This window comes from Nicotiana tomentosiformis, chromosome 6 (genome assembly GCF_000390325.3).
Source record: "Nicotiana tomentosiformis chromosome 6, ASM39032v3, whole genome shotgun sequence".
Lineage (NCBI taxonomy): Eukaryota > Viridiplantae > Streptophyta > Magnoliopsida > Solanales > Solanaceae > Nicotiana > Nicotiana tomentosiformis.
This window is the reverse complement of record NC_090817.1, coordinates 117,097,010-117,124,415: the sequence shown is the minus strand read 5'-3', so window position 1 is coordinate 117,124,415 and position 27,406 is coordinate 117,097,010. Positions and strand designations below refer to the sequence as shown.

The 27,406-nt window shown below is 35.6% G+C and overlaps 1 protein-coding gene and 1 non-coding gene across 3 annotated transcripts; one reads left to right on the top strand and one right to left on the bottom strand.

Annotated features, from left to right (window-relative positions):
• Positions 1-1,812: 1,812 nt before the first annotated feature.
• LOC104115374 (uncharacterized) lies at positions 1,813-6,044 on the bottom strand. 2 transcript variants are annotated; one of them, XM_009625989.4, is made up of 7 exons: positions 5,808-6,044; positions 5,383-5,535; positions 4,781-4,871; positions 3,674-3,935; positions 2,713-2,800; positions 2,340-2,406; positions 1,813-2,255 (listed from the first exon to the last, which is right to left on the bottom strand). In XM_009625989.4, exons 2-7 carry the CDS (start codon positions 5,436-5,438, stop codon positions 2,202-2,204), a joined length of 618 nt encoding a protein of 205 aa, XP_009624284.1. In that variant the 5' UTR covers positions 5,439-5,535; positions 5,808-6,044; the 3' UTR covers positions 1,813-2,201. The 2 variants fall into 2 exon arrangements, with proteins under 2 accessions (XP_009624284.1, XP_009624285.1); XM_009625990.4 differs by lacking the exon at positions 4,781-4,871 and having other exon boundaries at positions 3,674-3,930; positions 5,808-6,040.
• Positions 6,045-6,143: 99 nt separating this feature from the next.
• Positions 6,144-6,216, top strand: TRNAR-CCU (transfer RNA arginine (anticodon CCU)). Its single transcript has one exon. It is a non-coding gene; the product is annotated as a tRNA-Arg (tRNA).
• Positions 6,217-27,406: the final 21,190 nt, after the last annotated feature.

Below are 27,406 nucleotides of genomic sequence, written 5' to 3'. Positions count from 1 at the left end.
TGATCAAATTTAGTAACTAGGTACTATTTTGTACGATGAAAACCAAGTTGATTTAGAACGAAATGACGAAATTGTCCATGATTTAATGGTATTGAAGTAAAAGACGTATATCACACGGGGTGGCTCAAGCGCGTATGTGGTCTAAAACCAAACTTTAATGTGAGGCCTAAATTTTTAAAAGAAAGTTATGATATATAATTTATTTAAGGTCTATTTTTCTAGTTTTTGAGATGTAAATGTTAATAATTTTAATAATCGGTTTCTTCTAATAATTTCTTTCACGTGATAATATAACCAACACATTTAATCTTTCTTGAGACATTTTTAATCATAGGTAAGATTTTATCAATTATAATTTTGAAAAAATTCTTTTCTTTGAGGGAATTGTTATAAAATAAACTCTACTTTTGTACTAAAAGTATTAAATATTATAAATAAAAATACCTATAAAAATAATATTTTTTTAAAAAAATGGGCCCTCCAAAATTTGGGGCCTAAGGCACAAGCCTTACTTGTGGTAAGGTTAGAGCCGGCCCAATAATATCGGGCAAATACAAAATGGGGAGAGAGCTAAGCTACTAGATAAGTAGAGGGCGAAGTGCAGCAATAGTCATTTTTAAGTCTGTTATTTAAAATATATCCATAATTTACAATGTATTTAAAGATTAGCCAATTCACCCAAACTTCAGGGCTAAATATCTTGAATTTGGAAATTCATGACTTAGTGTCCTGAATTTTTGAGCTACTAATTTGAAATTCAGGACTAAGTGTCCTAAATTTCTGAACTACTAATTTAAAATTCAGAACATAAGATTCGAACTGAATGAACACAATTTTCGAACTTTAGGACATAATGTCCTGAAGTTTGAGCGAAATTAACTGATCTTTAAATATATTGTAAATTGTGAATATATTTTAAACGGCATGCTTAAAAGTGGTTATCTGGTGTCATTTCCACGTAAGTATATAGATACATTATGTGCACACTGCCAGAAATTATACATCAGATTACCTTTTAAAATTATTCCATTTACTTAATTATAACTAAAAGACATGGAAAGAGAGGCTTGCAAAACTAGAGCTTGGTAAAAATAACATGGCCAAAGTCCACGAACGCAATGATTCAAGAGCTCGAGTTCCCTCATGCAGCTCAGGGCTCAGCTATGACCGAAACTGATTTATGCGTAACATTGACACAGCTCTTGGAGGGAGGGAGTCGAGGATCTATCGGAAACAGCTTTTCTACCCCAGGTACGGGTAAGGTGCGTGCACACTACCCTCCCCAGACCCCACTAGTGAGATTATACTGGATTGTTGTTGTTGTTGTATTGACACAACCGCTTAACTTCACCTCTACCAAACTAGATATATAGCTCTGAACCCTCATCAGTTACACGAGGAGCCCACTCATCAGCTCAAGATGAGTCAATTTGGGTGACAGTCTACCTACTGTGACTGGCAAATGGCAATGGTAGCCTGCAATGCCATAATGTCCGATAACAGCAAGAGAAATGTCGCTGATGTTTGGTGCGTGGCGCTTTCTTTATCTTTGTTAAAATATGACGTTGTCAACCCACGTCCTAAATGCATCTTTTTAAGTTATTCTGAATTGTGGAATCGCCTGGACATTCTCTGCTGTCTCAGTTTCCCTATATAATTCCAACTTATTCACTTCTCAACCTGCATCCTTATTTTCATCACTAATGTATTTTGGATCATGAACTTGCATGTTTCTATATTAAAGAAGCACAATCTTCTCCTAACTGCAAGAAAATGGAGAGCATTTCCAGAATAAGAAAGAAGAAAAAGATAAAACATCTGAACTGAGGATGTACTCACAGGCCTCACTAGATGTAACAGTAAAGAACTAATGAGGTACAAGCATCTACAAAAAAAACAATTTATATTTATGAATAGAGATTGAATTCTCTACCCTTCAATGTATCTAAATTAGCCAAGGCTCATTTTGCTTGAATTTTTACCTGCCTAACATCTATAAATCAGTCGAAAAGGTTTTCTTTTTTTGTTGAGATGGTGTCATGTCGAAAAAGGTGCTTTTTGTAACACAAGTTTCATTTTTCTTCTCGACACACAGATCCTGTGATTACACATGGCTGTTTGAATTTGTTTTTGGATTTGGCTTCTTTAAAATTTGCAAAACACAAATCCAGCCAGATGAGAATGATGAATTATGTGGCTGCTTAATCATAAAGCCCCTCCTGTTCCCAGACATCGACAAGAAAGTCTACCATTTCCTGATAATTAAAATGCAGAACAGTCAGCAACTAGCTATGAGGAATGTGGAAACAAAAAACTATTAAGCTAATTTGATAACTAACCGATAGAGGGATTGCTTGAGGGAAACGCTTATTGGTCCCTAGCAAAGTTTCGTAACTTGTATCAAAACTGCAAATTTATGATGGCAGAATAGACTGGTTAAAAATTAATATGTAAAGTTAAATAATAAAGTATAGGGTGTGATAGTTGAAAGCAGTGACACGATACTACTAATTCAAAACCAAATTGTTTCAGGATTGTGTCAAAGGAATAAGAGAACCCCTAGAAAGTAGTTGCCAGCAGAAACTACTAAGTCTAAAGACTTGAAGTTTCAAAACTATGGCTTGCAGGGTCTCATTCATTTTTTTCTTTCCTCGGTTATTTTTTCCTCTTAGTCAAAGAATCTAGACTTCCAAATATGTAAAAAAAACATACCCTAATTTGGGTTCTCGAACTGAAGCACGCTTCTGTGATGTTTTACTTCCACACCACTGTTGCCTTGTTTGATTCCAAAGAAGTAGACCTGCTACAGGCAATGTTTAATTCAGTGATACATAAAGAAAATATAGAGAGTATTAAACTTATTAAACTGAGCAAAGATTAACGGAACAGCACAAGAACATGCTTTAGAAGCTTAGTTATGCTCTCCCCAGTCTATGCCTCAAATAATGGAATTTCTGCAAAGCCCATAAGCCATTTTTTTGGCCGATAAGTAAATTAGTCATTTCTAGAAAAATGAAAGCTAATTAAGATTTAAGATCCCCTCCCCTTTTAAAATTAAAAGAAATACCAAAAACAAAAAAACACATTGAGCTGATTTCTCGTGCATCAAGTGTTTACAACATTTTGGGTCAACCAATAGAAAAAAGGTGAAGAAATATGAACATTTGCAAGAAAACCCCAATACAATGGCAGTTTGAGGGGGAGTCTTGGAGCAACGGTAAAGTTGTCTCTGTGTGACCTATAGGTCACGGTTCGAGCCGTGGAAGCAATATGTTGTCCACATCACATCCATGGGGTGCGGCCCTTCCCCGGACCCTGCGAGAATGCAGGATGCTTTGTGCATCGGGCTGCCCTTTCCATTGAGGCAGTTTGGCATGACAAACAGAAATTGAGGCAGTTGGGGTCGCTAGGTGGGTCAAAGTTCAGGAGTTCCCCTTAAAAGCAAGTCAAGTCAAGAAATGTATCAGATATTTTTTTAACTTTTTCAGTAGCAATACCAGGAAAGTACCCTGCCAGGGGTTATCTACTCTTCCAAATTGTCATCATGATTTTTTGCCTCTGCATTAGCGTGCAATAGTGAGACGTGATTGATTCCCATGCAGGATTAGTTGCTACTGGTAAACAATTAGGGGGATTCGTATCAAAACAAAAAGAGATAAAAAGATGCACTTGCCATGATTTACAAATTCTGAAGTGTTGTTCGTGGTGCCAGAGTTACTGTGAGGATCAAGGGCTGGATTTGAAGTGCTAATTGATGAGATGCTTCTCAGGGAAGGAAATGTGCTATTCTCCATCTCACCCGCACTACTGCTCCAAAAGTCGTCTCTTAAATTAGCTTTCCTCAACCGTTGGCTCGGAACTTTCAGTCTCTTGGATGGCCTATCCGCTGAAACAACATGGGGAGATTTCATACAGCATCCAAGACAACTTCTGCTCTGTTTCAATCGGGTTTATAACCATTGAAATTGATTAGTGGAGTAAAAAACTTTGATAACTTAGCTCCAACTAAATTCAACATTCTAAGTTTGGAACCCATTTCAGAACTACCAAGTGCTCAGGGAAACATAAACTGTGTCAAAGCATGGCCCATGCATTGTTCTGCAACCTTTTAGAAAGGACACCTGAAATGCCGTGGCGATTACATAAAGCAACTGACTATAGTTGATTCAGCTATAAATCCATGGACAACCTAGTAAGGCCTTAATAGGGGCATGTTACAAATGTAAGCTGCAGATGGGCATGAACAAACCATCGGCTATCATTAATCAAGTCACCAAAGAGTAGTGGCATACACAAATCAAAATACGGGAATCTATGGTCCCACAAACAATCACAAGCATTGAAAATTTCAAAATCCAGGTATCAAGAACAACAAAGGATCTAAGAAAACTGATAACTAAATGCATTTACAAATTACAAAGTTAATAGGAGTAGTTATTAAATTCTAGGTATTGATCTCAAAAGTGATTACTTATAGTTTCAGCACAAATCCTGCACCAAATATAAGACATAGGACAAAAGTAAACTCTTACATTACAAGAGTTTTTTCTTCAACTTTTCCATCACCAAACCAATAAGGACTCGAAAATATTCTCCAAAATACCAAAATTATGAATCCATGAATAACACCTATTATACATGGCTAGATGAAAGCTTTTCACGCTGTAGCTCAACAAGATAATTTTTTTAATAAGTAGCTAAACAGAAAATTACATGCAGAATGTGTCCTTCAAGCAAGAAACACCTTAACATAACAGGCAAAGCATGAAAATAAAGGAACCTGATAAAGGAACCAGCTCATTTCTGTTTTATGCACTTGCTTAGCCTCTAAGCAAGTAAAAGATTCCAAATCACCAAATAAAAGCCAAGAGCTGCAATTTACATAGGTTTGCTTAGCCTTGTCTCATTTTCTTTAATTTCAAGAATAACAAAACTTTCCCTATTTATTTCCCGAAGAATACAGATCATCCGCGCCTAAAGGCAGATCCAGGATTTTAATTCAATGAGAACATAATATATTCATTACTACCTCATGACCGTAGTGACAACTTACAATCTTAGCAAAATATTCACATAAACTTTCACACACCTCATATATATGGTTCAAGCTGAAGGCAGTAGTATGGCCACATGTGCCATACTACTACATCCCTATCCGCAGGAGGAGCAAATACAAAATAACAACTACTAATACTACGCCTCAATCCCAAAATCAAGTTGGGGTCGCATTTTGCTCCAATTAAGTTTATCTCAGGCCAATATTATACAGCAATAAAGATAGAAATAGAAAATGAAGACAGAAAACACCCCGGAGTGGCGGAGTGTTAGATTCAATAAATTATAGTTCAGAAAGACACATAGGGAAAGAATCGAGTTACTCACCCCATGCAAGCCAAGATACGGGATATCCAAGATGCAACTGATCTACAAAGTTGCATTTACAAGCAATAATCCAGCAAAATAAACAAATAGGTTTTTCTCAAAGCTTATATCAACCTTTGGACCTCCAATATGGAAAGAAAACACATCCCCTACCTGCAGTAGAAGCTCAAAATAAGTGCAAAAATCAAAACTTTCCCTAATCAAATCAGTTAAGGTCGACTATATGAATCCCTTGTATTCATTCTGCTCTAATCAGATCAACTTTATTGGATAAATCCTCTATATCCTACGCAACATATAAGTCTCTGAAACTGCCGACAATGCAGAAAACTAAAAAGCAACAAAAGTTGTCTCTTTTTTTCTTTATTATTAAGTCATGTTAATTTCTTTGAAATAAAGAAGGGAGTGAATTTTTGGAATCAAACCTGTGGAAAATTGCCAGACAGGTTATGGGATGTGATTTTCTTGCCCGTTCTGCAAGTCTTGATCTATGGGTCAATAAATAAACGCTGAAAAACGAAAGAAAAGTGAAATTCTTGATGGGTTTTTTCTCCTCCCTCTCTTTCTCTGTCCCTTGTTTCCTAGATTTGTAGATATATTAATTATCAGTCAAAAATTGGAGACATGGAAACAGTGAAGAGAAGGGAACAGTCGTGCTGAGCTGCTGGTGTGGCCAATGGTGCCGGGTAAAGGCATGGGTTGTGGGCCTGGTGTTCTTTTGTTATAACTTATAACATACGTGCTAGCATGTAAACAACCGAGCGCCTGTAGCTCAGTGGATAGAGCGTCTGTTTCCTAAGCAGAAAGTCGTAGGTTCGACCCCTACCTGGCGCGTCGTTTTAGATTTTATTCTTCTTATTCTTCTTATCCTTTTGCTTCTGCTCTTTACTCTTCCCATTGCTTGCTCGTTTAACTTCTAACAAGTAGTCCATCTCTTCATTTTTCCTCCTATTTTTGTAGGAAATACTTAATAAACAACAGAATGATAGCTAACTTTTATTAGAAGCTAATACAAATTTGATAGGGAATAGCTTTAATATACACAAATTATCATCAACAACTTGTTGGAGTGTTTGTATAGTAGAATGAGGAAATGATCAAAATGGTCCTTAATGTATGGAGGCTGCTTTATCTTGGTCCTTGTTGTATTACCTTTAACTGATATGGTCCTTAATGTATATCAAAAGATAACATATTTGATCTTCATCCCTAAACCTAATAGATTTGTCAAAAGGGTTGTTAAATTTAACCTAGGAGCCCAATGTGCAGCTCACTTGCAATCATCTAAAAAGCGGAAAAACCTAGGGGCACCGCAGCTCACTTGGCTAATGACTTGGAGATTGAGGATCAAGTTGATTGGACTTTTATGTCGGACAAGCAAAAAGGTCTTATTGAAGCTTTTAATGAAGTTTTACCATCTATTAGTCGTAGATTTTTTGTGAGACATCTTCAGAATAATTTTAAGAGGGCTAGCTTTAGTGGTATCTCGCTAAAACATGCGCTTTGGGCTGTTGCTGGTGCTACAACAGTGAGAATCTTTGATGCTCGCATGGAAGACATTGCTAAATTAGATGCCAAAGCTGCTACATGGTTGAAAGAAAAAGCACCAACTGAATAGTCCAAATCACATTTATCTCCTAATGCTAAGTGTGATATTTTGTTAAATAATATGTGTGAATCTTTCAATAGCATGATACTTGACGCTCGAGACAAGCCAATCATCACTTTGTTAAAGAGGCTGAGATATCTTCTTATGGCTAGATTACAAGCTAACAAGGATAAAGGTGATAGAAGGAACTGTGCTGATTTTATGGCGCGTCGTTTTAGATTTTATTCTTCTTATTCTTCTTATCCTTTTGCTTCTGCTCTTTACTCTTCCCATTGCTTGCTCGTTTAACTTCTAACAAGTAGTCCATCTCTTCATTTTTCCTCCTATTTTTGTAGGAAATACTTAATAAATAACAGAATGATAGCTAACTTTTATTAGAAGCTAATACAAATTTGATAGGGAATAGCTTTAATATACACAAATTATCATCAACAACTTGTTGGAGTGTTTGTATAGTAGAATGAGGAAATGATCAAAATGGTCCTTAATGTATGGAGGCTGCTTTATCTTGGTCCTTGTTGTATTACCTTTAACTGATATGGTCCTTAATGTATATCAAAAGATAACATATTTGATCTTCATCCCTAAACCTAACAGATTTGTCAAAAGGGTTGTTAAATTTAACCTAGGAGCCCAATGTGCAGCTCACTTGCAATCATCTAAAAAGCGGGAAAACCTAGGGGCACCGCAGCTCACTTGGCTAATGACTTGGAGATTGAGGATCAAGTTGATTGGACTTTTATGTCGGACAAGCAAAAAGGTCTTATTGAAGCTTTTAATGAAGTTTTACCATCTATTAGTCGTAGATTTTTTGTGAGACATCTTCAGAATAATTTTAAGAGGGCTAGCTTTAGTGGTATCTCGCTAAAACATGCGCTTTGGGCTGTTGCTGGTGCTACAACAGTGAGAATCTTTGATGCTCGCATGGAAGACATTGCTAAATTAGATGCCAAAGCTGCTACATGGTTGAAAGAAAAAGCACCAACTGAATAGTCCAAATCACATTTATCTCCTAATGCTAAGTGTGATATTTTGTTAAATAATATGTGTGAATCTTTCAATAGCATGATACTTGACGCTCGAGACAAGCCAATCATCACTTTGTTAAAGAGGCTGAGATATCTTCTTATGGCTAGATTACAAGCTAACAAGGATAAAGGTGATAGAAGGAACTGTGCTGATTTTATGGCGCGTCGTTTTAGATTTTATTCTTCTTATTCTTCTTATCCTTTTGCTTCTGCTCTTTACTCTTCCCATTGCTTGCTCGTTTAACTTCTAACAAGTAGTCCATCTCTTCATTTTTCCTCCTATTTTTGTAGGAAATACTTAATAACCAACAGAATGATAGCTAACTTTTATTAGAAGCTAATACAAATTTGATAGGGAATAGCTTTAATATACACAAATTATCATCAACAACTTGTTGGAGTGTTTGTATAGTAGAATGAGGAAATGATCAAAATGGTCCTTAATGTATGGAGGCTGCTTTATCTTGGTCCTTGTTGTATTACCTTTAACTGATATGGTCCTTAATGTATATCAAAAGATAACATATTTGATCTTCATCCCTAAACCTAATAGATTTGTCAAAAGGGTTGTTAAATTTAACCTAGGAGCCCAATGTGCAGCTCACTTGCAATCATCTAAAAAGCGGGAAAACCTAGGGGCACCGCAGCTCACTTGGCTAATGACTTGGAGATTGAGGATCAAGTTGATTGGACTTTTATGTCGGACAAGCAAAAAGGTCTTATTGAAGCTTTTAATGAAGTTTTACCATCTATTAGTCGTAGATTTTTTGTGAGACATCTTCAGAATAATTTTAAGAGGGCTAGCTTTAGTGGTATCTCGCTAAAACATGCGCTTTGGGCTGTTGCTGGTGCTACAACAGTGAGAATCTTTGATGCTCGCATGGAAGACATTGCTAAATTAGATGCCAAAGCTGCTACATGGTTGAAAGAAAAAGCACCAACTGAATAGTCCAAATCACATTTATCTCCTAATGCTAAGTGTGATATTTTGTTAAATAATATGTGTGAATCTTTCAATAGCATGATACTTGACGCTCGAGACAAGCCAATCATCACTTTGTTAAAGAGGCTGAGATATCTTCTTATGGCTAGATTACAAGCTAACAAGGATAAAGGTGATAGAAGGAACTGTGCTGATTTTATGGCGCGTCGTTTTAGATTTTATTCTTCTTATTCTTCTTATCCTTTTGCTTCTGCTCTTTACTCTTCCCATTGCTTGCTCGTTTAACTTCTAACAAGTAGTCCATCTCTTCATTTTTCCTCCTATTTTTGTAGGAAATACTTAATAAATAACAGAATGATAGCTAACTTTTATTAGAAGCTAATACAAATTTGATAGGGAATAGCTTTAATATACACAAATTATCATCAACAACTTGTTGGAGTGTTTGTATAGTAGAATGAGGAAATGATCAAAATGGTCCTTAATGTATGGAGGCTGCTTTATCTTGGTCCTTGTTGTATTACCTTTAACTGATATGGTCCTTAATGTATATCAAAAGATAACATATTTGATCTTCATCCCTAAACCTAATAGATTTGTCAAAAGGGTTGTTAAATTTAACCTAGGAGCCCAATGTGCAGCTCACTTGCAATCATCTAAAAAGCGGGAAAACCTAGGGGCACCGCAGCTCACTTGGCTAATGACTTGGAGATTGAGGATCAAGTTGATTGGACTTTTATGTCGGACAAGCAAAAAGGTCTTATTGAAGCTTTTAATGAAGTTTTACCATCTATTAGTCGTAGATTTTTTGTGAGACATCTTCAGAATAATTTTAAGAGGGCTAGCTTTAGTGGTATCTCGCTAAAACATGCGCTTTGGGCTGTTGCTGGTGCTACAACAGTGAGAATCTTTGATGCTCGCATGGAAGACATTGCTAAATTAGATGCCAAAGCTGCTACATGGTTGAAAGAAAAAGCACCAACTGAATAGTCCAAATCACATTTATCTCCTAATGCTAAGTGTGATATTTTGTTAAATAATATGTGTGAATCTTTCAATAGCATGATACTTGACGCTCGAGACAAGCCAATCATCACTTTGTTAAAGAGGCTGAGATATCTTCTTATGGCTAGATTACAAGCTAACAAGGATAAAGGTGATAGAAGGAACTGTGCTGATTTTATGGCGCGTCGTTTTAGATTTTATTCTTCTTATTCTTCTTATCCTTTTGCTTCTGCTCTTTACTCTTCCCATTGCTTGCTCGTTTAACTTCTAACAAGTAGTCCATCTCTTCATTTTTCCTCCTATTTTTGTAGGAAATACTTAATAAACAACAGAATGATAGCTAACTTTTATTAGAAGCTAATACAAATTTGATAGGGAATAGCTTTAATATACACAAATTATCATCAACAACTTGTTGGAGTGTTTGTATAGTAGAATGAGAAAATGATCAAAATGGTCCTTAATGTATGGAGGCTGCTTTATCTTGGTCCTTGTTGTATTACCTTTAACTGATATGGTCCTTAATGTATATCAAAAGATAACATATTTGATCTTTAGCCCTAAACCTAACAGATTTGTCAAAAGGGTTGTTAAATTTAACCTAGGAGCCCAATGTGCAGCTCACTTGCAATCATCTAAAAAGCGGGAAAACCTAGGGGCACCGCAGCTCACTTGGCTAATGACTTGGAGATTGAGGATCAAGTTGATTGGACTTTTATGTCGGACAAGCAAAAAGGTCTTATTGAAGCTTTTAATGAAGTTTTACCATCTATTAGTCGTAGATTTTTTGTGAGACATCTTCAGAATAATTTTAAGAGGGCTAGCTTTAGTGGTATCTCGCTAAAACATGCGCTTTGGGCTGTTGCTGGTGCTACAACAGTGAGAATCTTTGATGCTCGCATGGAAGACATTGCTAAATTAGATGCCAAAGCTGCTACATGGTTGAAAGAAAAAGCACCAACTGAATAGTCCAAATCACATTTATCTCCTAATGCTAAGTGTGATATTTTGTTAAATAATATGTGTGAATCTTTCAATAGCATGATACTTGACGCTCGAGACAAGCCAATCATCACTTTGTTAAAGAGGCTGAGATATCTTCTTATGGCTAGATTACAAGCTAACAAGGATAAAGGTGATAGAAGGAACTGTGCTGATTTTATGGCGCGTCGTTTTAGATTTTATTCTTCTTATTCTTCTTATCCTTTTGCTTCTGCTCTTTACTCTTCCCATTGCTTGCTCGTTTAACTTCTAACAAGTAGTCCATCTCTTCATTTTTCCTCCTATTTTTGTAGGAAATACTTAATAACCAACAGAATGATAGCTAACTTTTATTAGAAGCTAATACAAATTTGATAGGGAATAGCTTTAATATACACAAATTATCATCAACAACTTGTTGGAGTGTTTGTATAGTAGAATGAGGAAATGATCAAAATGGTCCTTAATGTATGGAGGCTGCTTTATCTTGGTCCTTGTTGTATTACCTTTAACTGATATGGTCCTTAATGTATATCAAAAGATAACATATTTGATCTTCATCCCTAAACCTAATAGATTTGTCAAAAGGGTTGTTAAATTTAACCTAGGAGCCCAATGTGCAGCTCACTTGCAATCATCTAAAAAGCGGGAAAACCTAGGGGCACCGCAGCTCACTTGGCTAATGACTTGGAGATTGAGGATCAAGTTGATTGGACTTTTATGTCGGACAAGCAAAAAGGTCTTATTGAAGCTTTTAATGAAGTTTTACCATCTATTAGTCGTAGATTTTTTGTGAGACATCTTCAGAATAATTTTAAGAGGGCTAGCTTTAGTGGTATCTCGCTAAAACATGCGCTTTGGGCTGTTGCTGGTGCTACAACAGTGAGAATCTTTGATGCTCGCATGGAAGACATTGCTAAATTAGATGCCAAAGCTGCTACATGGTTGAAAGAAAAAGCACCAACTGAATAGTCCAAATCACATTTATCTCCTAATGCTAAGTGTGATATTTTGTTAAATAATATGTGTGAATCTTTCAATAGCATGATACTTGACGCTCGAGACAAGCCAATCATCACTTTGTTAAAGAGGCTGAGATATCTTCTTATGGCTAGATTACAAGCTAACAAGGATAAAGGTGATAGAAGGAACTGTGCTGATTTTATGGCGCGTCGTTTTAGATTTTATTCTTCTTATTCTTCTTATCCTTTTGCTTCTGCTCTTTACTCTTCCCATTGCTTGCTCGTTTAACTTCTAACAAGTAGTCCATCTCTTCATTTTTCCTCCTATTTTTGTAGGAAATACTTAATAAATAACAGAATGATAGCTAACTTTTATTAGAAGCTAATACAAATTTGATAGGGAATAGCTTTAATATACACAAATTATCATCAACAACTTGTTGGAGTGTTTGTATAGTAGAATGAGGAAATGATCAAAATGGTCCTTAATGTATGGAGGCTGCTTTATCTTGGTCCTTGTTGTATTACCTTTAACTGATATGGTCCTTAATGTATATCAAAAGATAACATATTTGATCTTCATCCCTAAACCTAATAGATTTGTCAAAAGGGTTGTTAAATTTAACCTAGGAGCCCAATGTGCAGCTCACTTGCAATCATCTAAAAAGCGGGAAAACCTAGGGGCACCGCAGCTCACTTGGCTAATGACTTGGAGATTGAGGATCAAGTTGATTGGACTTTTATGTCGGACAAGCAAAAAGGTCTTATTGAAGCTTTTAATGAAGTTTTACCATCTATTAGTCGTAGATTTTTTGTGAGACATCTTCAGAATAATTTTAAGAGGGCTAGCTTTAGTGGTATCTCGCTAAAACATGCGCTTTGGGCTGTTGCTGGTGCTACAACAGTGAGAATCTTTGATGCTCGCATGGAAGACATTGCTAAATTAGATGCCAAAGCTGCTACATGGTTGAAAGAAAAAGCACCAACTGAATAGTCCAAATCACATTTATCTCCTAATGCTAAGTGTGATATTTTGTTAAATAATATGTGTGAATCTTTCAATAGCATGATACTTGACGCTCGAGACAAGCCAATCATCACTTTGTTAAAGAGGCTGAGATATCTTCTTATGGCTAGATTACAAGCTAACAAGGATAAAGGTGATAGAAGGAACTGTGCTGATATTTGCCCTCGGATCAGGAGTAGTTTGCATAAAAATGAGAAAGTTGCTGCTGCTTTTATTCCTAAAAAATCGAATGAGTGGAACTATGACATTTTCGGAGGAAGTGTTAGCGATATTTGGGCCGTGAACCTTGCGGGCAGAAAATGTAGTTGTCGGAAATGGACAATCACAGAAATCCCTTACAAACATGCAATTTCAGCAATTTGGGATAAAAATGATGAGGTTATTAATTATGTGGACGACTGCTATAAGGTGAAAACGTATAAAAGAATTTATGCACCGGCTATTCTTCCGATTAATGATTCACAACTGTGGACTAAATCAGACAAGGTTCGTCACTTGCCTCCAAGGTTTTTAAGACAAAACAAGAAAGGAAGAAAGCAAAAATTGAGAAGAGAGGAACAAGATCAAGTAGGATCAAGTAGAACTAAGATGAAGAAGATGTTGAGGTTTTATTTTTTAAGATGTAATATTCTTAAAATGAGGGTGAATGGAAAATGGAGGAAAAATGAAATTTTGAGTAAAATTTTAAGTTTTCCCTCTTAACAATGAGACATTGTCCCATATTGGAAGTGGAAGACATTTTTGGTGGGTATATATATAATTACTCTTCTTGTAGCTCTTAAAGAGTTAAGAAGAAAGCAAGCCTCGCGCCGTCGTCGTCGTCGCTCGCTCGCTCGGCTCGGCTTCGGCTACGGCTACGGTTTCGGCTTCGGCTTCGGCTTCGGCTTCGGCTTCGGATTTGGATTTGGATTTGGATTTGGTCAAATGATCGATTGATTGATTAATTTTTTGGACCAAATTTATTTGTTAATAGTAAATATTAACGTAAGATTATCCGTATTTGTAAACGGATATTTTCCAATCCGTGTATTGATAATTTGGCAGCCGGATAATGGTCTTCCCACCATGAAGTGCTTGCTCCACAAACATGAAGTGCTTGCTCCACAAACATGTAATGCTTGCTCCACCATGAAGGGTGGACGTTTGGTCTTGCACTCCTTCTTGGCTGCTATATATATGAGCAGCAAATGTTGAAGAAAGATACTCAACTCAACATACAATTCGCTCAACAAATTGGCTATACATTGCACTCCTTCCTCTCAGAACTTCCATACGTTTTTCTGAGTATATACTCCTTCGTTCTGCATTGTTTTTTAACTTCAAACAAAGCAACTGTAAGTGTGATTTGCTACCGAACTTTGTGTTCGCCGAAACACTGGGGTTTGAAGTACCGCTACACCAGTGTGTTATTCGTTCTATCCTGGGAGGAAATAATCCATTACCTTGGGTACTAGGAGGGGATTAAATTCCTTAAGGAAACACTGTGAATTCAGTGGGCTCGAATTTATTATTATTATTTTATTACGTTAACTTATATTTTGCAGAATTAATATTTACAAATACAGGAATATTGACGGGAATAACAATCTTAAGGAATTTAATATTTATTTCTGTACTTGTGTTATTCTTATTATTCTGCAAACTAAAACCTTTGTGGTTTGTGTACTCCCGTTTTGGAGAGTTAAGCCTTCGTGGCGTTTTGTTGGATATTAAAATCTACGTGATTTTTACTCCAGTTTGAAAACGTGTATTAAACGTTTGTTTGTGTCATTCTTTTCTGAAAAAGATGATGACTGAAAACGAAAACCAAGCTGTTCCGATGGCGACTGCCAACGCAACGACAAGCCGAACACCGGCGTTGGCACCGGCAGAAAAACCCGGAAAATTTTCCGGGATTGATTTCAAACGCTGGCAGCAGAAGATGTTCTTCTACTTAACTACGTTATGTCTACAGAAGTTCATCAAGGAAGATGTTCCTGATCTACCGGATAAAACTCCAGATAATGAACGCTTTCTCGTGATTGAAGCGTGGAAGCATTCTGATTTTTTATGCAAGAATTATATTCTTAGCGGACTGGATGATAATCTGTATAATGTATACAGTAGCATGGAGACATCCAAAGAATTGTGGAATGCGCTTGAAAAGAAATATAAGACTGAAGATGCCGGGATGAAGAAATTCGTTGCCGCAAAATTTCTGGACTACAAAATGATAGATAGCAAGTCTGTTATTACTCAAGTCCAGGAATTGCAAGTGATTATTCATGATCTACTTGCTGAAGGTCTTGTAATCAACGAAGCATTCCAAGTAGCAGCAATGATTGAGAAGTTGCCTCCGTTGTGGAAGGACTTCAAAAATTATTTGAAACACAAACGAAAGGAAATGTCCCTTGAAGATCTCATTGTTCGGTTGAGAATCGAAGAGGACAATAAAGCTGCTGAAAGGAGAGGCTGTGGAAATTCAACAATAATGGGAGCAAATATTGTTGAAGCTAACAAAAAGAGGAAGAAGGCTTCTGGTCCGAAATACAACCCAAGCAAGAAGCGGTTCAGTGGAAACTGCTACAACTGTGGGAAAACCGGACACAAATCTACGGAGTGTCGTGCTCCGAAGAAAGACAAGAAAAGGGGTCAAGCAAACATGGTAGTAAACCATGATGATGTTGATAACTTATGTGCCATGCTCTCTGAATGTAACTTGGTGGGAAATCCTAAACTGTGGTGGTTTGATTCAGGAGCCACTCGCCATGTTTGTGCAGTTAGAGAGGCTTTTGCTACCTATGCTCTTGCTGAACCCGGAGAGACAGTTTATATGGGAAATGCTTCAACAGCAAAAGTTGAAGGATATGGGAAGGTATTTCTAAAAATGACTTCTGGCAAGGTCATGACTTTGAACAATGTCCTTCATGTTCCCGAAATGAGAAAGAATTTAGTCTCTACTGGACTTCTTGTTAAGCACGGTTTTAAGTGCATTTTTGTATCCAACAAGGTTGTAATTAGTAAGAATGAAATATTTGTGGGAAAAGGTTACCTCACCGAGGGCCTTTTCAACCTAAATATAATGGTTGTTGAAAATAATAATAATATTTCAGCTTCTTCTTACTTACTTGAGTCAAATGATTTATGGCATGTACGTTTGGGTCATGTCAATTATAAAACCTTGCGAAAAATGATTAACTTGGAAGTACTGCCCAAGTTTGAATGCGAAAAATCAAAATGTCAAATATGTGTGGAATCTAAGTATGTTAAACATCCTTATAAGTCAGTTGAAAGGAATTCAAATCCTTTAGACTTAATTCACACAGATATTTGTGACATGAAGTCAATACCATCTCGCGGTGGAAAGAAGTATTTCATAACTTTTATTGACGATGGTACTCGATATTGCTATGTTTACTTACTGAATAGTAAAGATGAAGCAATAGACGCATTCAGGCAATACAAAAATGAAGTTGAAACGCAACTTAACAAGAAAGTAAAAATGATAAGAAGTGATAGGGGTGGTGAATATGAATCTCCTTTTGAAGAAATATGTTTAGAATATGGAATTATTCATCAAACAACAGCCCCTTACATGCCCCAATCTAATGGGATTGCGGAAAGAAAGAATCGCACATTAAAGGAGATGATGAATGCGTTGTTGATAAGTTCTGGTTTGCCACAGAACTTGTGGGGGGAAGCCATTCTTACGGCTAATCGAATATTAAATCGAGTGCCCCATAGCAAAACACAATCCATTCCTTATGAACAATGGAAAGGAAGGAAGCCCAACTTGAATTATTTTAAAGTGTGGGGGTGTTTGGCAAAAGTGCAAGTTCCTAAACCCAAAAGGGTAAAGATAGGACCGAAAACCGTTGATTGTGTTTTCATAGGATATGCGACAAATAGTAAAGCATATCGATTTCTGGTTCATAAATCAGAAAATCCCGACATTCATAATAATACGGTTATAGAATCAGATAATGCTGAGTTTTTTGAAAATATATATCCGTATAAAAAGGAATGTGAGTCGTTTGGTGAAGGATCTAAACGACCTCGGGAAGAAACAAAAGAAAGTACATGTAATCAGGAGAATCCAAGACGTAGTAAACGTCAAAGAACGTCTACTTCATTTGGACCAGATTTTGTGACTTTCTTATTGGAGAATGAGCCTCAAACATTTAAAGAAGCTATGACTTCTTCGGAATCATTGTTTTGGAAAGAGGCAGTCAATAGTGAAATAGAATCCATATTGAACAACCATACATGGGAATTGGTTGATCTTCCTCCTGGAAATAAACCTTTGGGTTCTAAATGGATTTTTAAGAGAAAAATCAAAGATGATGGCACTATTGATAAATTCAAGGCAAGGCTCGTAGTCAAAGGGTATAGACAACGAGAAGGTCTAGACTACTTTGATACATACTCTCCAGTTACAAGAATTACGTCCATACGGATGTTAGTAGCATTAGCTGCAGTGTATGGTCTTGAAATTCATCAAATGGATGTTAAGACGGCCTTCTTAAATGGAGAGTTAGAGGAAGAAATTTACATGGAACAACCTGAAGGGTTTGTGGTTCCAGGTAAAGAAAAGAAGGTATGTAGACTTGTTAAGTCTCTTTACGGACTAAAACAAGCACCCAAACAATGGCATGCGAAATTTGACCAAACAATGTTGTCAAATGATTTTAAGATAAATGAATGTGATAAATGCGTGTACATTAAAAATGTTCCAAATCACATAGTCATTGTTTGCCTATATGTGGATGATATGTTGATAATGAGTAATGACATTGCCAACATAAATGCTACTAAGCGTATGCTCAATAGCAAGTTTGATATGAAAGACTTGGGAGTTGCTGATTTAATTCTGGGAATTAAGATCAATAAGACTCCTCAAGGTCTGGCATTGTCACAATCTCATTATATTAAGACAGTACTTGAAAAAATTCAAGCACTTGGGCTTTAAAGTTGCAAAGACTCCAATTGACGTGAATCTTGCATTAGCAAAGAACAAAGGCCAAAGCATATCACAATTGAATTATGCTCGTGTATTGGGATGCTTAATGTATATCATGAATTGTACACGACTAGACATAGCTTGTGCTATAAGTAAACTGAGTCGATATACGAGCAATCCAGGCCAATCTCATTGGATGGCAATGAAATGAGTTTTGGGATATTTAGAACATACCCAGAACTTTGAATTGCACTACAGTAATTTCCCTGCGGTGATTGAGGGATACTGTGATGCAAATTGGATCACCGGTTCAACTGATTCTAAGTCCACGAGTGGATATGTATTCACTATTGGTGGAGGAGCGGTATCTTGGAAGTCGTCCAAACAAACATGTATTGCCCGCTCTACAATGGAGGCTGAATTCATAGCCTTAGATAAAGCCGGTGAAGAAGCTGAATGGCTCCGGAATTTCTTGGAAGACATTCCATTTTGGCCCAAACCGTTGGCACCAATATGCATACATTGTGATAGTCAAGCGGCAATTGGAAGGGCTGGGAGCGTCATGTATAACGGTAAATCTCGTCATATACGACGAAGACATAAAACCGTTAGGCAATTACTCTCTAGAGGAATTATCACAATTGACTATGTAAAGTCAAGTGATAATGTGTCGGATCCACTTACAAAAGGCCTAACTAGAGAGGTAGTTGAGAAATCATCAAGGGGAATGGGGCTATGGCCGAGAACAAGTCATTGTGGCGGTAACTCTACCTAGAAGACTGGAGATCCCAAGATCTAGGTTCAAAGAGATCAAACAAAGTCATTAATGACGGTTCAACATTGTCAAATAAAATTTTAGTCCATTCTCGTGATGAGACAATGTTCAGTACCAAGGATAAAGCATTAAGGCTTTTTAATGATTTCTAAATTTGATACGGGGTATATCAAATAGTGTATCTACAGGATGACACGTTTAGGAATCACCTATTTAAGTGTGAAGTGTGAGCCGCTTCAAGGAGAACTTTGTAAGGCCAGTTCTCTACGCACTTATGAAACCAGGCGGTGTTCATGGCTGAAACGAACACAACAATGAGAACCAAAGACGGTTAAGGGTTGATTGTGTGACTTATGGTTGTCTAGGTATACACCAAAGATCGACGGTTCAAAGATATCAAATCTACCGATTGACCGAGTATATCCGACATAAGTTTACTACGGAAAGTTCAAAGGGAAACCTACTTATCCAGATGCAATTAATCCTTGCTTGTAAATCACACAGTTTTTTCATGCATACTTCCGTGATATAGCCATTCCCCATTCATGTGGGGGATTGTTGAGGTTTTATTTTTTAAGATGTAATATTCTTAAAATGAGGGTGAATGGGAAATGGAGGGAAAATGAAATTTTGAGTAAAATTTTAAGTTTCCCCCTCTTAACAATGAGACATTGTCCCATATTGGAAGTGGAAGACATTTTTGGTGGGTATATATATAATTGCTCTTCTTGTAGCTCTTAAAGAGTTAAGAAGAAAGCAAGCCTCGCGCCGTCGTCGTCGTCGCTCGCTCGGCTCGGCTTCGGCTACGGCTACGGCTTCGGCTTCGGCTTCGGCTTCGGCTTCGGATTCGGATTCGGATTCGGATTTGGATACGGATATTTTCCAATCCGTGTATTGATAATTTGGCAGCCGGATAATGGTCTTCCCACCATGAAGTGCTTGCTCCACAAACATGAAGTGCTTGCTCCACAAACATGTAATGCTTGCTCCACCATGAAGGGTGGACGTTTGGTCTTGCACTCCTTCTTGGCTGCTATATATATGAGCAGCAAATGTTGAAGAAAGATACTCAACTCAACATACAATTCGCTCAACAAATTGGCTATACATTGCACTCCTTCCTCTCAGAACTTCCATACGTTTTTCTGAGTATATACTCCTTCGTTCTGCATTGTTTTTTAACTTCAAACAAAGCAACTGTAAGTGTGATTTGCTACCGAATTTTGTGTTCGCCGAAACACTGGGGTTTGAAGTACCGCTACACCAGTGTGTTATTCGTTCTATCCTGGGAGGAAATAATCCATTACCTTGGGTACTAGGAGGGGATTAAATTCCTTAAGGAAACACTGTGAATTCAGTGGGCTCGAATTTATTATTATTATTTTATTACGTTAACTTATATTTTGCAGAATTAATATTTACAAATACAGGAATATTGACGGGAATAACAGAAGAAGCAGACATCTATTGTCTGTGGTCTATGTCACAAGCCTGACCATAATAGGAGAACTTGCAAGTTTAACTATGTGCAGCTAGAAGTAGGAGTTTTTGAGCCAACTTGTTGGATGCCTGCTACTTCATTTGTTCTGCAGGTAAATATTATGATTTGTTTTTAAACTTCTCCCAAATTAGGAAGATCTATAGTGTTTCCACACTTCCCCTCCAACGTGACTCGAACTCAGGACCTAACGGTCATGGGTGGGGGTGCATTTACCAACTGAACAAGCCTCACTTGTCCGGTAAATATTTTAATTTGATAGTAGAATTAGCTCGGTTTCTTAAAAAAAATTAAGATTCTTTCTTTTACAGGTTAGAAGAGCAGAAATTGTCTAAGATGATAATGTTACTTCATCCGACATGAATTTTTAACATGGTAATTTTTTTTTCCAGTTTGATTACACTTAAGCTAATAAATTAGTTTTGTTGTCATATCTAAGCTAATGGTGTTGTCATATCTAAGCTAATGGGTTCTATGCATATTTCAGATGATGGTCGATATGTTGCTGATCTTTTTGTTGATGGAGTAGTAACTGACTTGAAGTGAAGATATTTTTGTTGGTTTTGGTGTTGGTAGTAGCTGATTTGAAGCCTAAATCTTACAACTAGTCTTCAATTATTGTATTTTGCTTTTCTAATGTAATTTTGTAAAATTATGTCCACAAACAACAAGATATGAACCAGCTACTATTCCATTAGTTTAAATTTAATATATGCACCAATTACTAATCCAATTGCAGCAAACTACACTTCCTAATGTTGAAGGCAAAAGCACTATGTTCAATACTTTTCCGCTCATATGAAGTAGCAATATTTCGATGACAACTTTTTTGGGATTGAGGTATAAAGTTGCGCTACATTGATAGTTAAAGCTTCATGTCTTTTTTTCTTCGATTAATCTTGTTGCATGATGCTTTAGAATTTTCTTTTAACAGAAATCGATTTGGCATAAAATAATCCAATTTTATGTTTCGACTTTTGAGTTAAATGAAAAAAGAATAAACAAGAAAGAGATTAATGAAACAAATAATTTACAGTTAGCCCTATTACATATGACTTCGATTAGAGCTTATGTATCGTCCATTAGTATCAGTTTTCCTCAACAATGATATCAAAAGGCGTAAAAAATTCCTTCTATTAGGACTCGCTTTCACCTTCGCGTCAGAGCAACTTTAAGAATTAGGAATTCAGAAAACAGAGAAGAGAGAAGCTCCTACTTGTTGCCGACAATTTGCTTTGTTTCTTAATATTGTCAACAAATAACTTTTTTCGTAGACATTATTTATGACAGAGAGGAAAGGAAGAGACGCAACCTCTTCATTCAGGGAGATCTTATGCACAAAAGCTCCTTGCTCCTCTGTTTTAAGATGAAGAAAGGGAAAGCGTTTGTCTTTAATTGCACGTGAGCTACACATGGGGCCCTAGGTTAAATTTAACAATTCTTTTTGACAAATCTATTAGGTTTAGGGCAAATGACCAAATATATTATCTTTTGATATACATTAAGGACCATATCTGTTAAGGGTAAAACAGTAAATACTAAGATAAAGCAGCCTCCATACATTAAGGGCCATTTCGATCATTTCCTCGTCACAAATTTCCTTACTAAGACACAAAGTAGTTGTATTGATACATGTTCGTCTCATGTATTAATGCTCTTGAAAAGCTCATTTTTATCTTATTGAACCATAGTTTCTACACAGTATCTACCAGATACCGCAAATAAATATGAGCTTCCAAGGTATACTAGCCAATATAGTAGTATTTTATACTTTCCAAGAAAATGTATATCAACGTCTTTGAGACGAGTTCAGTTAAACGATCGAGTTCGAAATCAATCATTACATCAAAGAAATCATATCATCAGAGGATACATGCTCAACCATTACTAAAAGCATGTTTTATTTTGTTGTTTCTGAATCATGAGTTTACTAGCTTTCTAAGCTCGTTTGTTTTTATGGTGTGATTAAGTTCGCATACAAAAAGTATTTGTTAGTATTTATTTCTTGAATATTTTAGAGCTACATCCAAATAAATTATCCTTTCTTAGGGGTAGCAAAATGGATAAAAGAAAATAAGTAATCGCCCATATTATCTACTATAATAGGGGTTGGATAATGAACATTTTAAAAACGGATCAAATACGAATATTATCCATTTTTTAAATGGGTAACCACTATATATCCAATGGGTAATACACTCAAAAGCTCCCCAAAAGCATTTTCGCCTCGTTAAAATCCCATTTTACCCTAATTCCCACACTCTCTCACACTCAGTTGCATCATCAACCCCCCCCCCCCCCCCCACACACACACACACACGAATTTTACCATAATTCCCGAACTTTCTCTCACTTCAATTTACTCTAACTTTCAAATTGCTCAAAAGAAAGAGTTTGATTCACTGGTTTTGCTCTAGTTGTATGTTGATAGTTTATGAATGATTCTAAAGAGCTGAGACATAGATAATTCCAAGTTTTAAGCTCCTTTTATAAATATTACTTTATAAAATAAAAAAAAGACTTGCTATAAATATATGAACCATTACAAACTGTTGGGAAGTATTTTAATTGCAAACACAACTTTATAACTTTTCTTGGTGAAATCTTGGATCCTTTTTGTTCCAGTGGAGTCCCCATTCAATGATAGAAATATTCTTCCAAATTAGCGTGCCTAAGTACTGGATGGTGCCTTAACGGAACAGATGTTGGCAAATAGAAGCAAATTCATATTAGAGGTTGAGGCTAATGTGAAGTCATGAACGGATGATACGGCCATTTTATTCGTCGTTTAACCCGTTTTTTATTCGTATTAAATATGGTTCAGATCGAATATTTTATTATTTTTGCATTATCCGTTTTCAACCCGAACCATATCCGACTGACCCGACCATTTGCCACTCTATCCTTTCTTTAGGGTACTGTCTTACACCAGAAAATAAAACTTGTTTACAACTTAAGGATTTTACCATGTAGAACTAGGAATCTTAATAATAGCTGGAAAATGCCTCACGTATATAATATTTCTGTGTTATAAGAAAAAATAAATTATGGTGGATGTCTACTCTTCTTCATTATCTTCATAACTCACACTACTATAATATTTATGGAATTATGATTGTAACTCCATAACTTCCTCCATGATCTTCCTCTAAAATGCTTAATGACATATTTTACAATAGTGATTCTTCACTTTATATGCATATATAAAGGCCTTAGTAATAGATAAGAAAAGACACACAATTGAAGAAGAAGATCTCCTCATTCTCTCTAACTCTATTTCTTATTCATATTTTACTAAGTTGCTTTTATTTCATAACACGTTATCAGCACGAATCTCTAACCAATTTGAAATTATTCGATTCAGTGAAGTCTAATTTTTTTTCCTAAATAAGTTGAGCTAATTTTCTTTCCAATTTAGCTTGCAAGGAAACCAAAAGGTATATGCTACTGATTAGCTAATTGTTGTTCACGAAACTCCTTTATGGGAGAAGGTATGAATTTGCAGTAATCCTTTGGTAATGCTTCAAGGTATTGCTCTCTGTCTATTTATATTTTTTCTAAGTTGCCTTAGGAATCGCTTGCCAAAATATTTACCCATTATTATATCTATGATGACTAATGTGTATATCAATTCAATTATATATTTTTTTATGTCACTTTAATGTTGGTAGTCTAACCACATCAATCTCTAGTCTGTTTGATTTTCTCTATATTTACATATCAAGAATCATGTGAATACTATGCATACACAACACAAACAAACAGTGTAGACACAATGTTATCACATGACTTAAAATATTAGTGTGACGGAATATTACTTCTGCTAATCTATTACATGTCCTAACATCCTTTCTGTTTCATATTTCAAAGTTACTATTGAAACTTTAATATTTTGATATTTTTTCTAGTGTACTTTTGGCATTGGTATAATACTATGATTTAAATTTGTAGTACTTTTAAGCATTATGTTGCATACAATGATTCTAATTTTAGAATACGAGTAAATACAACAAACGAGTCTTGCAACTGTTGGTAGATTTGCAACATATAATATGACCATTAAAAGTGGAAATACTACTTTAAATCTTTCTATACTACAACAGAATATGTCTATGCCTACCATCAAAAGTGATAATATTTTTATGGCTTGCTATGGTTACTTATTGAATATAAGTTACAAAAATATTTTATGTATTATATATTTTGGAATTGCTCATGAAGTAGCAATATTTTGAAAGAGATTGTGAGACATTGGGTTCTTTGTGTAAGATGATAATAAGATGTTGGGTTCAAGTCCCAAAATATTATGTCTTCACACGACTTTATATGAGTAAGATATTGGGTTCGTATCCCAATGCATCATATCAATAATATAATGATAGATGAGGCAAACTAATATCCTTTTAATAAAATATCATGAAGTTAGTTCCACTGGATCTGCTCCATTCCCTGAAGTTAATGTGGTAACGGAAGATCAAAAATCTGAAAGAAGACTAAATAATTATTATAGTTGTATAAATTTATATGGGCGTGGCAAAGAGACGAAATAATACTCATCATGGCGGTAGTCAATAAAATTAAGAGAATAATAAAGGTTCTCAAAGTAACCATTCAAAAGATGAAGGTAGTATTTGCCATTGATATGATAAGTCATCAGATACGTCCAAATAATTATGGTCCATTCTTTAAAGAGAATGCGACTTCGGATAAGCATTGTGAATGTGGACTCGTTCCTGAAAGTGAATGTGGTATATATGATACAAATTATACAGAAGAATATGCTTATGCATGGTTGAATAGATACTACAATTTACCTATAAGGGAGGTATGACAGAAAGAAATATAATGAGTATTACTGTGTGGTTACATAAATAAGATAATGAGTATTACTGTGTGGTTACATAAATATGTCAACAAAATAAAATTTGCCATGCCTTATAGGAAGTTATTAAAGGCAATATTAAAGCAAGAGTTGAAGTTGCTTAATGATGATTTTGACTATGACAATTATTATGATATGATTTTCTCTGTGAAGGAGATATTCATTATATGGATTGTGTGACAAAAGATCTTGTAGTACAAAAGCAATTGAGAGCTCTAAAAGAACTAATTTGTTACTACCCGGATGAATAAAATTGTTCATGACATTGATATTATAGTAAGTCTCAAAAGAAACATTATGAGTTTCAAATGTATTAGCCAAAGTGGTTGGCATATTGAGACTATAAATAAAAGAAACATTGAATATCTTTATATTACTATAATCATATCGGGTAAATATGAAAGGTTACCTAACTTTTCTTATGTTTGCACTACACAAGTGTATGCATGGTGATGCAATCACATGTCACAAGTAAACTAGAGCTTTAATGAAATAAATATTAGTTGGCATGACCGGTTGGCTATCCCGGTTCAATTATGATGCGAAAAATTAATTGAGAATTACATTGACATATATTGAAGAAATAAAAGATACTTCAAGAATTCTCTTGTACTGCTTATTCTCGTGATATACTAGTTAAGGTTATGATTGAATCCCTTGATTTCTGGAGCAAATAAAAGGTGATAAATATATGAGCTCAGTCAATTGCCATGTGGATCGTTTATTATTATATGATTTTAATAGATGCATATATTCTATGGTCACATGTGCATTTGTTCAACTTGCAGTTTGACTCTTGCAAGGTTACTTGCTCAAATTTTTAGAGCAATGTTCCAAAATATAAATTATGATGATTCATCTTGATAATACTGGTTTAAATCCAAGTTGGTTTAGCAGAAATTGTATGCTTTCAATTATAGCTAAATCATTGGGTATGAGAACAAAACTCCCAAAATAAAATTTGGTATGAGATGTATTATTTAATATACAACAACACTTGTACGCATCTAGCCAAGTTATAAAAAGTTCTTCCTATCACAATCGGTTCATGGTGAGGAACCAACTAATTTCATCTAGAAATATGGATGTGCTATATGATTTAATTATGCCGTCAGAATGCACAAAGATAGGTTCCCAAAGAAGGTTGGGAAATGTGTTGGTAAGCCCAACATTAAGAGGATTAAAAAGGCAATTGAAAAATTGATACGTGGAATGAATTATTATGAATACATATAGATCATCGTACAAAAAAATATGAACTTGAAGTTCAAGTGATAATTTATTTGCAAATTATTGCGAGACGCATTTTCTGACCCAAAAATAAATGTTATATTTCAGCTGCTAATGCTCCAAATAGAATAACGTCTCTGATTGACATATTTTATGCCACGCATAAAGCGTAATTGACTAATCGATTTCAAAGATAAAACTCCTTGAAGAAGGAGATGAGCAAATGTTCAAGATGGTCATAATAAGGAGGCAAATACTCTAAAAGAGTATCACGACATAACACTTTATAAGACCTCATGAGAGAGGCTCATGTACCTGAAAATAACGAGATAAAGAGATCTCAATAAATTATGTCTTTATTGGGTAACAATGGAGCCGATATAAAATGACCGTCGATGATGATGTTAATATAATATAGCGCTCAATGTTATTAATATTGACGAGGATCTTGAGCTCAAACCTGTCAGGGAATGTAGACAGGTAAATGATTGGCCAAAATAAAAAAAAAATACGCAATTAAGATTGATTTTACCTGAAAAATGTGAAGTTAGACGGATAGTCCAACACCTGAAAGTATAAAGCAGTGGAGCTATAAATGTATTATTGTGCAAAAAAATCAAGTTGATAGACATAAAGACGACTTGTGTCACAAGAAAATTTGTAAATATCCTAGTATTGATTATATAGAGACATGTTCTCATGTGGTAGATGTAGTCATTTCAGGTTTTAATTTGGCAATACATGAAAAACTTGATATGCGTATAATGAAAATAATTGAATGATTTAAATTGTTCTGAAGCATATTAAGGCTTCGAAGAAATTTAATAAATAAATCATCAAAAATCCTTATACGGATTGAAACAATCAAGACGCATATGGTATAATCGCCTGAGTGAGTACCTGTTGAAAGAAGGGTACAAGAATATTTCAATTTGTCCTTGTGTCTTTATAAAAAGGTCTGAATCTGAATTTGTTATAATCACCGTGTATGTTGATGATTTAAATATCATTGGAAATCCCGGAGGAGATTCCTAAAGCAGTGGACTGTTTAAGAACGAATTTGAAATGAAAGATTTTGGAAAGACAAAATTTTGTATTGGTTTGCAAATTGAGTATATGAAAGATGGAATTTTTATCCATCAATC